At 38.5% G+C, this 17,330-nt stretch overlaps 1 protein-coding gene across 2 annotated transcripts in view; it reads right to left on the reverse strand.

Annotated features, from left to right (window-relative positions):
- Tmem26 (transmembrane protein 26) overlaps nucleotides 1–17,330 on the reverse strand; it is a 49,161-nt gene that overhangs the window by 13,390 nt on the left and 18,441 nt on the right. The window contains exons 3-4 of one of the 2 annotated variants that reach the window (XM_006994221.4): nucleotides 12,938–13,051; nucleotides 8,747–8,967 (exon numbers count right to left, since the gene is read on the reverse strand). In XM_006994221.4, coding sequence (XP_006994283.2) covers nucleotides 8,747–8,967; nucleotides 12,938–13,051 — 335 coding nt within the window. The remainder of the gene's footprint in view (nucleotides 1–8,746; nucleotides 8,968–12,937; nucleotides 13,052–17,330) is intronic. The other variant, XM_042265958.2, reaches the window with a different exon arrangement.

Raw genomic sequence — 17,330 nt, forward strand, 5'->3', positions numbered from 1 at the left:
TTTTCCTCTATGATATTGCCTACTTATTAGAATGTCTAATACATTTGAAGACATGTATCCTACCTCTTTGGTCCTTGAGAACGACAAGAGGTGGGAGAAGACTAAAATTCAACAGGGCAGAGAAGTAAAGAATCTTTTCAATTTTCCTAAAAAGAAATGCTCCAAGGAAAAGAAAAACCAAGGCTGTCTGTGATTTGAACATGAAATATTTGCCCCCGCTGTGTGTGAACATGTGGTCTGCAGCTGGTGGCACTTTCAGGAGGTTGTGGAACCTTTAGGAGGTGGAGCCTGGCTAGAGGAAGTACGTCACTAGAGATGATGGGGTTTGAGGTTTGTGTATAGCTTAGGCTCACTTCTCTTCTCTCTGATTCCCATTTTCCAGGCCAGCTACCTGTTCTGCAGCCATACTGTCCCCAGCACGATGGGAGGTATCCTGTCAGGAACTTTAAGATAAATAAACCCCTTTTGCCCCTAAGTTGCTTTCTGTTGGGGTATTGTACTATGGCAACAGGAAAATAAAACTCACTAGATAGGAAGGAAGGAAGAAAGAAAGAGAGGAAGGAAGGAAAGAAAGGAGGGAGGGAGGATAGCCACAGTTCTAAAATTTATGTAAATGAAAACATGTTAAGGCCACCTTGACCAATCAGAGTAGAATGTTACAGGAGAAGACTTGGTCTTCAGGGAGCTGAACTAACTTAGAATTCAATATGAAAACTGACACTCAGGCTAAGCATGTTGGCATATGCCCTTAACCCCAGCATTGAGCAGGCAGAGGCAGGTGGATCTCTGTGAATTCAATGCCAGCCCTGTCTATATAGTGAGCTACAGGATAGCCAAAGCTACAGAGAGACCCTGTCTCAAAGAAAGAAAGAGAGAGAGAGAGAGAGAGAGAGAGAGAGAGAGAGAGAGAGAAGGAAAGAGGAAAGGGGAAAGAGAGGGAGGGAGGCAGAAAATGAAAGGAAGGAAGGAAGAAAGGAAGGAAGGAAGGAAGGAAGGAAGGAAGGAAGGAAGGAAGGAAGGAAGGAAGGAAGTTAGTTCACACTCAGAAATGTGGTGGTCCACAGTGTAAATGTAACCAACCGTCTTATTAAATAAGAAACACAGAACCAATGCAAAGAAGAAAGCCAAGAGATCAGAGCTAAGAGCCTTACCGCCTGCTGCAGCTAGCCTCTTCAGCCAAGAGACCTCTCCAAACAAGACCTACTTCCTGTCTGTTTGTCTTTATATAGACTTTCTGTTCTGCCTTCTCATTGGTTGTAAACCCAACCACATGACTGCCTCGTCACTGCCTGTCTGTACAGCCCTCCAGGTCTTCTATGGTATTGAGATTAAAGGCGTGTGTCTCCAGTGCTGGCTGTATCCTTGAACACACAGATCTACCTAGCTCTGCCTACCAAGTGCTGGGATTAAAGGCATGCACCATGAATGCCCAGCTCTGCTATGGCTTGCTATTAGCTCTGAGCCCCCAGACAACTTTATTTATTAACATACAAATAAAATTACATTTCAGTACAAATAAAATATCACCATACCACAGCCACGATGGGCTTGTTTAGAAATAAAAGGGAAAATGTACAACTTCTGCTTTAAGGTTGTAAGCCCACTCATGTGAGCGATGAACAGACTTCAACTTTAGTAGAGAATTTCTAAAACAAGGAAGTTATGGAGGGATGTGATAAGTTCTGTGTGCTCAGCTGATGAAGAAATGGAGGCAGAGGAGGAGTGAGAGTGGAGGGGATAGATGAGAAGCAGGAACTGGGAGGAGAGGAGAGAGGGGAAACTGTGGTCAGTATGTAAAACAAACGAAAAAATGTTATTCGAATAAAATTTTAAAAACAGAAATTATAGGCTTGTTCAGTGACGACCCAACAGTGCCCTGTTTAAATGAAAAGATGAGGAACACACACACATGTTTCCTGATCCTAAATGTGCCTCTCAATAATCATGTCTTCAGTGGGTACAGCTGTTAGGAGTTTAAAGGTTTCATCACCATTTCTGCCTAAATTACAGACTGATCACAAACTGTATCATTTTACTGGAACTGTGCAGGATTCAAGCTAAAATTAACACTGATAATAAATAGATAAATAAATAGGTGGATGGATAGACAGACAGACAGACAGACAGACAGACAGGTAGATAGATGATAGATAGATAGATAGATAGATAGATAGATAGATAGATAGATAGATAGATAGATAAGCAAGCCAAGGCATCAACCATTGTCACCCAAAGGTTGGTAGATTCCTCAGATTAAAAAAATCAAAGGCTAAGGGCTAAAGAAGTGTCTCAGTGGTTAAGAGCACTTGCTACTCTCTTAGAGGACCCAGTTTTAGTGCTCAGCATTCACCTATAACTCCAACTCCATGAACCACCTACTGGTCTCTGCAGGCACGGAACACATGTGGAGCACATACATGCATTCAGGCAAACACATATGCATAAAATAAAGCATTTTTAAAGGTGACAAATGAAGCGGCTTGTGATGATGTTAGAGATATAGGGAAAATGTCCAGTTATCAACAACATATGTGATATGTCAAGAACAGAAGTGAAGAGCCTGTAACTAGAGATCAAAAGATTCAGCAACAATTAAGGGCATCAAAGCAGCTAATATTTTCAAAAGTGAGACAGTTAAGTGTATAAATTAAAGAAATATGCTGTGTCAAGGACTCAACAAATCCACAGTCTAAAGCAACTATACAAAATGAGTATCAAGACACTGAGTCAACAGTCCAGAGATTGACATGAAGAATCCATTAAAAAGACTCTACAGTTTGACTTCACATCTAGAGTTGAGATCATAAAAGAAAGGAGTAACCTGGAAGATAGACCCATCGGAAATATCTGATCTGAGGCTTAGAGAGTCAAAAGTGCCCAAAAAGAAGAGACCAAACATTCAACCAAACACGCATTCAACAGCCGCCTTAAAAAGGGGAGGAGTAGAGAAAGCAGAGAGAGTATTTAGAGAAGGTGGCAGAGGGGTGTGCCCAGCAGCACAGACACATTGTTGGGCAATGGAGAAAAGGAAACCTTGAAGTCAGCAAGGGCAAACTGATACTCAATGTGCAGGACAACCGTGAACAAGTAAGGACGAACATCTGATAGGAGAAAATTGTGGTCAGAAAACAATTGGATGATTGAATTCCATATATGTAATGTAGACATTTGCACCATATATGTGTATGTTAAAGAGGAAAGTTTGTTGGCCACATGTTCTGAGTAAAATAAAGCTATGCTTCAAACACAAAGACAAACATTTTTTTTCCTAGTTAAAGAAAGAAAGACTCTTGCTAAATTTATCTTAGTAGAAACAATAAATGATGCCATGCAGGATGGGAAGGGTTCTCACCCTTTTGAAAATGAAAACATTGTAAAGGACAAAACCATATTGTGTGCTATAACACACCAAGGCATGATATGTGTGTTGCTGAAATCAAGCAAAGGAGGTTATGGTCCTTCACGAAGCAGATGGAGCCAGGAGTGATGGTGAAATGGAATGATGCTGTTGTATTTTACTGTAACTGCATCAGCATCAACCCACTGTAGAGTGTAGACAAGCACACATCTTTTCTAAGCAAGAAGAATACTCTACGGTAGTGGTTCTCAACCTTCCTAATGCTGTGACCATTTAATAGAGTTCCTCATGCTGTGGTGACCCCCAACCATAAAATTATTTTCATTGCTAGTTCTTCACTGTAATTTTGCTGCTGTTATGAATCGTAATGTAAATATATGCGTCTTCAGATGATCTTAGGCAACCCCTGTGAAATGATCACTCAACCCCCTAATGGGGTTATGACCCACAGGTTGAGAACCCCCGCTCTAGAGGCACCCATATACCTCACCATAAAACAAGACATAGTAAATTTATACTATTGAACCAATTTAAATTATAATAACAGACTACAGTGGAATTAATAAATCAAAGGAAAGAAATTTGACGAATGTTCATTTACTTGGAAATTAAAACATCTCCCTTCCAAATAATCACAAGCCAAGGAGAGAAAACAGGAACAGCTCCAGGATATTCTGAATTATAGTAAATAAAGAGATAACACATTCAGGATTTATAGGATGTTGAGATAGCAGTGCTGAGAAGAAAATGTATGTCTTTGGAGGCTTATACTAGAGAAGAAAGATTAGTAATCTAAGGTCTCAGTAAGAAATGAAAAACTGCAAATAGTCCAAAGCAATCATAAGAAAGAAAAGAAAAGCCCTCAAACATCAAAGCAGAAAATGAATAAAATGTAAAGCAGAATATCAATCAGGTCAGTAAAACCCAAAGCTGTTTATTTAGAAAAATAAGAAGAATCCATAGTCCTCACGCAACAAGTAAGCATGCCCATCCCTCCTTGGGCAAAGGCACGGGAGTGAACAAGCCCTTAAATCCAGGGATGAAAAAGAGGCTCAGCCTGGACTCCACAGAAATTAACACACGTGTCTTAACGGTATAATAACTTCATGACAAAAGATGGATTATTTAAGTGAAACAGGAAAAAATATCCTAGAAAGAACAACACACACCTAAATTCAGAAAAATGTAAAGTATCTAATTAGTCCTAGAGGAAGCAATGATACTGAATTATTAATTAGATAAAATGAAGAAGGGGAGGAGAGAGGTGATAAAGAGAAGGAAGAGGAAAGAAGAAAGGGGAAAGGAAACCGCTTCCCATTAAGGCTCGATCTAGCTTACTGCCTTGGAGAATTCTGTAAAATCATCAAGGAAATAATATCAATTATGCAAAAATTATTTTCAGAAAATAACAAAAGAGGAAATTCTTCCTGAGGTGTCTCTAAAAGCCAGTGTTACCCAGATTCAAAAGCCAGAACAAGGCACTGTTAGAGATAATACTGGGATATAACACACCACATGAACAAGCTAGAAGAAATGATACATGTTGGCAAATAAGACCAAAAAGTGTATGATAAAGGACTATGCAGCACAAATAAATTCAATTCATACTGACATCAAAGGCAATTTAATATCTGAAGATCAGTTAATATAATAGACGGCAACCAAAATAAAACCATATTAATAAAGGCAGACTTCACGATATTCAATACACATAAGAATAAATTCTCAATAATCTAGAAATAAAAAGACATTTCTTCAAGTTAATAAAATAGTTTGTGCATATCAAATGTCAACACCATCCTCAAGAGAGACAAAACAGAATGCTTATCTCTGGAGATTGACATGTAGTTATCTCACTACTTCTGTTCAACGTAGAGAAAAGCTGCTAGGTAGTAGAATAAGACAAGAAAAAGGAATTCATGTAACATACAATGGCAACAATCAGAAGTGCCTTTCTTAATGAATAGCATGATATAATATATAATAAAACCTAGAGATAAAACAAAATAAGCAAATTTTGTGTGTTATTGCTAGTTATAAAATCATTATGGAGGTGCCAGGTGGTGGTGGTGCATGCCTTCAATCCCAGCACTTGGGAGGCAGAGCCAGGCGGATCTCTGTGAGTTCCAGGTTAGCCTGGTCTACAGAGCAAGATCCAAGATAGGCACCAAAACTACACAGAGAAACCCTTGTTTTGAACACCCCCCCAAAAAAAATCATTATGGAGGCAAATATGCTTTTATTAAAGCAACTAAAAATTAGAAAATGAAAGTTTAAAAAAATTCCACTAGAAAGAATATAAGAAATAATAAAAGATTCAGGAGAATGATTTAGAAAGCAGAGAAAGACTTGAAAAGCAAAGGTGAATGGAAGAGTGTGTAAGCTCAGACTTTTCCCATTCACCGATGAGAGGCTTTCGAAATGTCAAGATTCTGAACCTTCCCAATGGACCCTTAAAGTCACTTCACTTCCTTCCAAGACCGTTTTCCTTTTGTGTGTTTGATTTTTTTTTAAACTTTGCAAGATAATCACATCTGTGTGCATATGCAAAGGCCCTGGGTTACCAGAAGCAATGATTTTAGAAAGCAATGCTGTAGTGTCTATAGTTCCCTACTTCAAAATCACCATAAGTTACCATGACAATGGTGTGAGGTTTATATAAAGACAAACACAGGCTCCCTTAGCACTCTTACACCTGTAGTCAATTGATTTTGAGTAAATACGGCAGCTCAACTCAGAAAGAACAGTTTCAATAAATATTTTGAGACAATTAGTTGAATTCAACAAATAATTCTGGGTCAATGCCAAAAACTCTGAACTTGAAAGTTTACTTCACAGTGTACACACAATTAAATCAAATGGAAACACACACACACACACACACACACACACACACACACACACACACACCATTTTGAGTGTCATTTCTTAAAACATAGGTAAAACCCAAGCCAGGAACTTAGAACTTGGAAGCAAGCTTTTTGAAGAGAGGAAAATCTTGAGATACAAACACTCTGGGACTTGATCACAGGGTAAGGTGCATTGGAGTCATGGAGGTGCAGGGGGCTGATGGGAGATCGCAAAGGGCCACTGGCATAGTCCAGGAGCCTTCTAAACAAAATGACTTCACTTTGAGAAAATACAATTGAAAATGATATTTAAAAACAGAACCTATAACAAAAATCCTATACTATCCATGGGAAGGTGTTTACAAGAACACAAGTTCTTGTAAAATACTGTATAACATTAACATACAATCCACACACATCCTACAATTAACTTGCAATCTTTTATAGCATACTTTCTGTCCATGGATGAGAAGCCTGCAGACACAAGGGCCAACTATAATTTATTCAGCCCCATTAAGCATCAACTTGCATGAAATGCAAGTTCAATTTTTCCAAAATATATATTCAGAAAGCATTCAGATTGAATTGTAAGTGACAGAAAAATTTGGGGGATTGATGGTGTTTTGAAACATCAAACACTCTCTAAATTCTTGCTGAACTAAAACAGTCCTGTTCTGGCTGAACCGCGTGTTCTTTGGTTCATAACTTGCTTAGGGTTTTGCTCCCCAGGCTCCACCCTACACAGTACCTGGCATGTGTTACATAACAAACCAGTTCTTAATCAATTAAACAGTACCTAGTGACTTCCAAGGGTCCTTTTTATGGGTCAAGCAATTAAATAAACTTATTTAATAATCAACATTTATTGGTAAACACGGGATGCATTACTCTTTGATGATACTTCTTGATGGGACTCGAAAAGCCCATTAAGATAACTGGGTTTGGCATTTCTCTCATTTTACGATTAGCTCCATAAAACATAGCCCTCCCCAAGTCCTTTTACTCTCCCAGGCTGCCTCTGTTCTCTGTAGATATTTAGCATACATGCCTTCATTCCTAGATAGGGGTAATTTGTTATCATGATGGTGTCATGTCTTTTTAACTATCCATACTCATTATTTCATGTGCTACATCACAATCCATTCATGTTCTTCCAGTAATGACATTGTAATCTAATTATCTTAAACATATTTGAAAGCATTATGCAATGTAAAGTGCTGATCAACCATAAGGCATTGAAACCACAAGACTAAAATAAACACTGTGATGACGGTGATCCTCTTCATATTGGATTCCTCAAAAAAGAATGTCAACTTAATAAACTAAAAGAAAAATTAGTATGCACAAAACAATGAGTGCTCTTGTAAATAAAAATCTCTTGTTCATAAATAATGATTCAAACTATAATTGAGAAATTAAGCTTATTCAATAAGTTGGTGTGTTTTGCTCAGGCTTTATGCTATGTTGTTTGAGGAGTGTGGGATAAAGTAAACTGTAGCATTAAAAGCCAGCCTCATTCCAATTTATTTTTATAGCATCATACAAAACAACCCGAGCTTAAAGTACATTCAGGCGCAGGGACTCAAATCCCTAATGGGAAGAAAGCAGCTCCATAAACAGATGTGATCATGGATTCTGAGTTTATTTGCTTGTGGCAAAAATAAAAGTACCAACTCAATAAGTTTTAATTTATAGGCATCTCCACCAGAAAGCCTTTGGGCGCTTTGAACAAAACTGACTAAATATAAAATTTCATACAATAAAACTTGAACTGCTCCATTCTTCTATCTTACCAGGAAATGTAAATTCTTTAGCTGCAGAAAGGGACAATTTCTCCATGTCTCTTGGAACTATGCTGTGATCGAAGAGAAAATGTTGCCATTGGCTATATTCCTGACACCTGGTTGAAGATGAAGGGAGACACCAGAGAATCTCCAGATACCTCGAGTCACTGTGGTTCTGCCCTGGCCCTACTGGACTGCTGGTGTAAATATATGATGGTCAGTTCTAATCGAGGTTGGATCTATCCTGTCCCTTTCTTTCCTTTTTACTATAAAGATTGGTTCCTAGTATATTTCCAAAGATATACGTGTATATATAGTACATGTGGTGTATATGTAAATACATGTTCATGGGTGTGCATGTGCTGATGGGACTGCACATGTGTGAAAGCACATGTGAAGCCCAGAGGTTTGATGTTGGGTGTGCTCATCTATCAATCTTCACCCTATTTCTGAGTCTCTCTCACTGAACCTAGAGTTTACGGATTTGGCTTGAATGGCTAGCCAGTGAGTCATAGAGATTCTCCTGTTTCCACATCGCAAGTACTAGGATCATAGACACATACCACCATGCCTAGTATTTAGATGGGAACTGCATATCCAAACTCAGGTCCTGATGCTCATGTGGCAAACAGTTTACTGAATAAGTCATCCCTGGAACCTTGATATAAAGATATCTTTAAAATCCTTATTCACGCAAAGTCCGAATTAGAGACAATGAGACAGAAGTGTGGCGCCGACTTAGAATCAGACCTCACCTGACATTATTTTCCTTCAGGGTCTCAGTGGTAAATTCCAGTATGTCTGCCGCTGTCCCCACAAACATCAGAAGAAGTTCTGAGAGTTGGTCTCGAGTAATGGTGCCTCCAATGGGCAGAAGCCACCGTCCAAGGATCAATATTAACAGCAGTGTTTGATGGAGTCCTAGGGTCCAGACTGGTTCACAGACCATGGATAAGTCTTTTAAACGCAGCAAGGCCTGTTGAACAGAGACATCCCATCCCATAGACATCATGATTAGGAACAATCAGTGTGTAGAAGATTATCTACTTCAATTTGGCTTTCAGTCAACAGTGTGCTATTGTCATCATTTTCCACGAGTCATTCTTCATTTACTAAGGAATGGCACTCCTTTTAGATGAAGACTCTAAAAAGAAACTATAATGGGGTCCTTAAGGTAGGACTTACTTAGCAAGTGGCTAATTTAAACCTTACACTGTTAGTAAAATGATACCTTGTAATGGTTAAAGGACCAATGTAATAATGTCCTAAAGATCATTATGTATTTTATTATACTCCATAATAAAGTATAACACATAGCAAAGTGTGATAAATTCTATATTAAAATTATAAAAAATACAATACTTTCCTTTTACTGATTTTAAACCTGAATTTACTAAGATTGGAATTTTTAGCATAATACAATCTTCCTTTTGTTCATCATTGGTTTAAAACTCTAACCAGAAAAAAATTAGTGTTTATCTGTTTACTTAATTGAAGGGAGTAATTGTAATATTTCCTATATTTACTCTGAATACATAGCATATTATTCAATAATCCATTATTTGGCAAGAAAAATTCAGTCTACCTTTACTCTTAGGTTTTGGGAAAACTTAGGTCCCCTAATATATATCCTGGAGGAAATATCCTTCCCATTTAATTTCTAAGTAAATTTCAAATTATGTTACTACTGGCTTAGGCTAAAATATTTAAAGATTATAAGATCTATGTCACAAGTAGACAAGATAATGATTCCAGGTGACATCTCCCATGAGGCTTCACATATATATAACTCATTCAACTCACAGGAGCAACACATTATCAGGATAAATATTACTGTTTTAGTTAAGATGAAAAACTAGTGACTTGTCCACAATGACATAGGTGCATACTAACTAGAACTTGAACAATAATTGCATGCACTACTCTAGTCTATTCTGGGGCTCCATAGTGTGTCTTATTTTAGAAAACATCTTTCAGTAGTAGAGACCTTTGCTTATCTTGAGTTCCTTCTGTGAATTGTTTTCAAACAGGTCATTATCAACTTGCTGAATATAAGATGTGTGCAGAAAAGGAGCCACTCTATCATTGTATTTTGACAACCCCTTTTTCTATTACATGGATATTATATATATATATATATTTATATATACACATACATATATATGTATGTATATATGTATATATATTCCCAGATACTTCAATAAAATAAGAAAATAAGTTATGCTCATTGGAAGAAGAAATAGAACTGTCTTTCTTTGTTCAGATATCACATACTTTTAGATGTACAAAGTCCTAAAGAACTGGTAGAGGAAAGAAGAAAAAACTTTCCTGGAGTGAATAAACAAATTATAGAATAAAGATTGATATTCAAGAGTCAATCTTCTTTCTGTATACTAGTAAAGAAATAGATGTTGAAGCTAAAATTCAGAATCACTTACTTTGTCACTGTGAAAAATAAAACACTTGGTTATGAATCTAACAAAATGTTAAAGTACATATATGTTGTACATACATCTATGTTAAAATATGTGTTATATTAATACATATATATTAGATAGATAGATAGATAGATAGATAGATAGATAGATAGATAGATAGATAGATAGATAGATAGATAGATAAAACTAATAAATGCTGAGATGTTAAACCAGTCTTTCTGTTTTCTGGATAGTACTAGGAGTCAAACACAGGACCTTGTATCATGAGGCATGTGCTCTATGTCCACAGTCCTTGAAGCCTGCAATCACGATGGACTAACTGGAGAGATGTCTCATGTTCATTGATAAGGAGACTCACCATTGTCAACATGTCAGTGGTCCATGACTTGGCATGTATTTGATGTCAGCTCAACCATAGCATCGTCAAGTTATTTTGTGAGTGTTGAGGAACTGAGTCTAGGATAACATGGAGAACTAAAACATCCACAAAAGCTCACACAATATTAAAGGAGTTTTGTAATTACTGCTGCCATTACAAAGACAGTGTGCTCTGGGTAAAAAGTATAGACAAATAGGTCCGTGGGACAGAACGGAGACCCCAGAAACAGACCGCACAAACCCACAAGTAATTTTCAATGTGTTAGCAAATGTAATTCAGTGGAGATAACTGTTTTCAAAAAATAGTGCTGGAATAACCAGGCCTCCACAAGCCAATAAATAAATAAATGAACCATGTGAATCTATGGAGCTTCCACTCTTCACAAGATTCAAAGAACTAGACAAAGCTGTAAAGTGCTCAGAAGGCTGCATCAGGGAACGCCAGCACGACGTGTGTTATGATGGTGATTTTAGGTACAATATCTAAGGTAGGATCTGAGAAAGCATTAGTAAGCTGATCTTCACTGTAATTAAATTTTCCTATTCTATAGAAGGCAAGAGAATGAAAGGACAAGCCAGAGGCACTGGAAGAAATATTTCCAAGAGAGGCACATCTAAAGAACTGTTACCCAAAGCATACAAAGACCCATACAATTCAACCAGAAGGTAACAGACAAGATGGACAGGTGGACCTGTTTAGGGGATGCCACTCAGTGGCTGGATGTGCTTAGCATGTGCAGAACCATGGGCTTGGTCTCTTTCATCACAAAGAGAGAGAGAGAGAGAGGGAGAGGTGGAAGAAAAGAAGAAGGGAAGGAGGGCTGGAAGAAACAAAGGATAGAGCAGTGTTCTCTAACTTCCTAAAGCTGAGACCCTTTAATACAGTTCCTCATGGGTGGTGACCCCCAACCATAAAAGTACTTTTGTTGCTACTTCAGAATTACAGTTTTGCTACTGCTATGAGTTGTAATCTAAATATATGTGTTTTCTGATGGTCTTAGGTGATCCCCGTGAAAGTGTCTTTTGACCCCAAATGGGATGATGATCCATAGGTTGAAAACCACTGGGGATAAAGGGAGATGGAGAGGGAGCTGGAGGGAGAGAGGAAGGGGTCTCCCTTGTCAGAAGTGGTTTGGGTGTGTGGAAAAGGGAGGGTCATTGATAGGCAAGCACGCATTTCGGACAGATACTCTAATACATGGGTCTAAAAACCCATAGAACATACAATACCTAAAGTGAGTTCTTATCTAAACTATAGACATTTTGTGATAATGACACATCCATGGAGGTTCTTCCATTTTTGGTTAAAAATATTGGGACTGGGGAATATAGCTCAGTTGGCAGAGTGCCTAAAACTCATGAGGCCCTGGGTCCAATCTCCAGCACCACATATACCTGAGGTGGTGGTACGTGCCTATAATCCTAGCACATGGAAGGGAGAGGCAGGAAGATTAGAAGTTCAAAGTCATTCTTAGCTACATAGTGAGGTTTTTTCTTTATTAAGACATTTATATATATATATATATATATATGTATATATATATATATATATATATATATATATTACATACCAACCACAGGTCCCCCTCTCTTTCCTCCTCCCATCCCCTCCCTCAGCCTTGCCCCACAACTCACCCCCATTCCCTCCTCTGAAAAGGTAAGGGCTCCCAACCTTGGCTGTGGGATAGTCTGTCTGAAATCTATACAGATGTTGGACTAATATCACCAAGGTGCAAGATATGTTAAAAGGGATGATTGTGAATATATGAAAGAAAGAGGTATATGGGTAATCCAGCCACCTTCCTCTCAGTTATACTGTGAATTTGAATTTACTCTGATTGAAGCAAGATAATTATTATGCACAACTATATATAAAGTATAGACATAATTAGATCACATAAATCTGTGACAATATAATTAACATGCTGCAATATGATACATTTTAGTTTACGGTTCTATACACTTGTTTTAAGAGTTGTGTTCCTAATGCATGTGTTTATTAATGTAAAGTACATCATCATGTAGGTGATAAGGGTTCAATGAATGAAATACATCTTCTTTTACAATTCTTATGCCAAAAACTTTTGCAGCTTTATGAAACTTTTCATAAATGGTAGAAAAAGTGCTCACTGTCTGCACGATCTTGTCCATTTCATTGGTGTATTTATGGGACACCATGGGTTGATTGACATCTCCTCTTCTGCTGAAGTTCTGTGCCAGCTTCTCAGACAGGTTGCTGCAATGCTAAGAATTGAGGGTAGGTATACAAAAACTATCACAACAAAGTAACAGCAAAGCAGCTTCACTCCATGCAAGAGACAATGAAAATGTGGAACATTTACAGAGACCTTATGAACATTGCCTGAGACCAGAATATGAGGTGGAGAGTGCTCACTGCCTGACTCCCTATCCCATAGCATAGGAGGATACAGATGCTAAGCCATCATAGACAGCTGTAGAGTCTATGGGTTAGTAACTGGGGTCCCTTTCTTGAATCTTTGTTGGAACAACTGTGATACAAACTCTGAGAATACATTTGAGGCTGATTATTACCAAGAAAGCTCTCTATCTAAAAATATCATTCCAGTTAAATAAATAATTTAATTACTTTCCACCCTTTGGGCCAGGCATCGGCACAAACAAAAAGTCAGCACGTCCAGTGTCCCAGATGCCAGTGCTGTTACTAAGCCAACTTAGGACTGTGGGGAAATTGATAATTGACCTAAAAGATGATTTCCTTCTTTCCTTTTGTCATCCTGTACAAATGAACTGTCTATAATCTTATCTAGCTAGATATTGGGAAACTGAGATGGAATATGAGTTCTATGTGTAAGACAAGGAGACACAGCTGGCTGTGTAGCCGCTGTGGTCATATACTTTACAAGCTGGCTTCGGAGGGGGGGTCAACTCTTTATAAGCATCTGCAGTGCTAGCATGTTTTATAAACACACGCACGCACACACAGACACACACACACATGAGAGAGAGAGAGAGACAGACAGACAGACAGACAGAGACTGAGAGACAGAGAAAGAGACACAAAGAGAGTCTGAGAGAGACAGTGAGTTCCTACCACCACTATTACCACAATCGCCACCATCACCACCATACTCCATGATTACGCATTTCACTAGAGAGAAATTATTGGGAAAAAAGAGCTAAAGCTGTAAGAAGTGTTTTTTCCCCTAGTTATTCTCAATATTACGCCATTTATTTCATAAGCCATTTGACAAGTAAACAGTAAAGTCGGCCCAGAAGCCATTGTTTTCTTCTCTCAACCTACGTGACTACTGTTGTAAGTGAAGTAACATGAATAATTAGGAGTATGTACACTATGTGTGTATGTACCTGTGTGTGTACATGCACGTATGTGTGTACATGCAAGTGAAAGTGCAAGTAAGTGTATGCGTGTGTGGAATGCGTATGTGTCTGCACATGTGTGTGCATGTGTTTGCATGTGTTTGCATGTGTGTGCATGACTCTGCATATTCATGTGAATGTAGGTGCATGTGTGTGCATGTTGAGCTTACATGCAAACATGTGCACATGTGTATACATGCATGCCACTAAGGTTTAAAAAAGAAATAATGGAGACAAAAAATTTAATCTTTGATCCAAATCCCAAATCATCATTGGCAGAGTAGCTTTGTGAACCTAAGTATGTAATTGTCACTAGAGACAAAATTTTGACCACCTTTTTGTGGCAGGCGTGAAAATATACTGTGTGTTAAAAGTGGTGAGGCGACAGGTTCTGATAACTTTTATCTCCAAAACTCCACAAACATCTTGCTGTTAAAGGAAAATGTGACTCTTGAAGGTGGTGCCTTCTGATGTGGAAGCAAACAGCTTTGCATGTGCATCATGGTGCTAATCGAGCTCTTCTCCTCTCCCGTTACTCAGTTTTAGATTGGTGGGACTCTTCTTTGCAGGACATTAAGGCTGCCGTGAACAGGGATTGACTCCTCAACCCTAACTTGACTTTCTCTGCTTTTGTGCCTGTCATTCGAGTAGGCATCATCAGACGAGGGATTTTGTGAAGGTGATTTGGGTACCAGCATGTTACTTACTTACGGCTGTGTCATTACAACCCAAAATATCCCCGTGACTCAAAGATAACAAGGGCATCATGAAGAGCTGGGCGTTTCCGTTGCTTTCAGTGAGCTCTGTCACAAGCAGAGCTCACATGTGGTTAGAATTGAAATCCTTAGGACATTTTTGTTTACGTGTGCGTAGATCACATCACTTCAGGGATGAAGGTATGAAACTGGTCATCTAGAATAACTGGGATGTAAATAAATGGAGAATGCAAATGGAAATTAAGATTTATTATTTAGTTTTAATTATGTGTACATGTATGTCTCTCTGTGTTTTTATGTCATATGTCTGTAGGTGACTGAAGAGGCCAGAAAAGGGGGTCAGAATTTCCTGGAACTGGAATTACAGGAAGTCGTGGGTCCAGTGAGCGTCAAGAACTGAACTTGGGTTCTCTGCAAGATTAGCAAGTGTTCTTAACCACTGATCCATCTCTCTCATTTCATATATGGAAAGGAAATGATTCTATTCCATCACGGAAAAACTCAGGTGATCCTTTGCAAGCTCCCCTGAAACATTAGAGAGTGTGTTCTGGACCAGGTGTTGGTTCTGAACTTAAAGCCTTCTAAGCCCCTGGGTTCTCATCTATAAAATAGAAATATCTGGACCATGCCTAATGTACAGAGTCCTTAAATCTTTAAGTGGGAAAAATTTATCTGAAAACTCTGTGAAATGTCCGTTTCCATGCAACAAAATGGATTATCATAACCACTAGAGAACAGAGGGGATTTCTATATCTCCCTCAATTCCAAAATGCCACTTTTTATTTTTTTAAACATAATCCCAATATTTTTTCTCTCTTTTTCAACTTCCATCTCTGCTTGCCCTGTCTGCTTCAATCTACAGGTATTCATTTTAATTTTCAGTGTCAAATCACAGCAATAATGGTACGATTTCTTTTGTAGTAAGAAAATCACAGGAGCTCTGCCTAAGGCTCAAAACTCTCTCTCTCTCTCTCTCTCTCTCTCTCTCTCTCTCTCTCTCTCTCTCTCTCTCTCTCTCTCTCTCTCTCTCCCTCTCCCTCTCTCTCATTACAAAGAGAGTTTTTGGTTACATGCTATTGGTTGTAATGGGATTTGACCTGTGTATCAATTAGCTGTATAATCCATTTATATTATGAAAGCATTTGGGAGAAATGAATTGTTATTGTGGATGATAGCCATGTCACAGAATTGAATGTGTAGAGAAGAAATTGATTCAAATCACCACAGCATATTTTCATAGTCCTGAAAGGTGACTCAAGTGGTCCTCCAGCTCGTTGTGGTCTTTTTTATCAAAGCCATGGTGACTTGAATCAACCAATCTACAGTTACAAAACGACTTTAATGAAGACATTGAAGTTACCTTGGACTTTAATGAATTTCAGCATGAGATTTGAGGAGGAGAAAGGTTTTCTTCATGGCTGCATGATTGATATTTGCTTGGGAATTTCGTCAAAAGCAACCCACAAAGGTAAATGACTCTCTTTGTGCTTCAGGTTTGCAGGAAGCATTTTCAGATAAAGTTACATATAAATTGGAGACTCAACCTTGATATAAAATAACAGCCGTAGCAAAGAAATCTATACAGGGTCAATTTTGAGCAAATCTTGCCTAAAGCATTTTATCATTGAAGCTTCCAAGGCTCATACAAGAGAGTTAACAAAACAAATGCCAGGCTCGGTCTTGAGTCCGTGAGCCAGACAAGTTCCTGGAGGAAGTAGGTCAATATTTAAAACACTATATAAGCCAGGTATGCTGGGGGATGCCTGAACTCAGGAAGGTGAGCCAGGAGGATTACTTCAAGTTCAGGGCCAGCCTGGGCTACATAGCAAATACCAGGCTAGGCTGTGACTCAATAAAACAAACATGAGTGATGGTCACTGCTTTTATAAATGGGTTTTGAATTGCAAGCCATGGTCATTTTCCATGTGGTTGGATAGGTATGGTATGATACCTTTCTCTATGATGGTATCATGATAACACTCCCTTATGTTTAATGCCTGGTCCATAGAAGAATATTTTATTCTGTTTCTATTTTTAGGTGTGTGTGTGTGTGTGTGTGTGCGCGCGCGCGCGCGCTGCGCGCGCGCGCGCGCGCTCTTGCCACATACATGCTAGTATCTATTGAGACCAGAAGAGGGCATTAGAGATCCTGGATATGTTACAGGCAATTTTGAGCAGCCAAATGTGGGTGCTAGGATCTGAACTTAAGTCCTCTACAAGAGCAGCAAGGACTCCTAACTGCTGAGCTTTCTTTTCAACCCACAGATTTATATTTTGCTATGATTTCCCAGCAAGCTCCGAAAGTGTGTCTCCTAGAATCTGCTTCACTTGTGTTTTCGACAGTCCCTAGCAGTTTGAATGCATTCATGTGGGCACAGATAATGTTTCTTTTTCTTAAGGTAGTTTCATTTTTTTACTTTTGCATTTCTTAAAAATGTCTTCCCGGG

This window comes from Peromyscus maniculatus, chromosome 21 (assembly GCF_049852395.1).
Source record: "Peromyscus maniculatus bairdii isolate BWxNUB_F1_BW_parent chromosome 21, HU_Pman_BW_mat_3.1, whole genome shotgun sequence".
Lineage (NCBI taxonomy): Eukaryota > Metazoa > Chordata > Mammalia > Rodentia > Cricetidae > Peromyscus > Peromyscus maniculatus.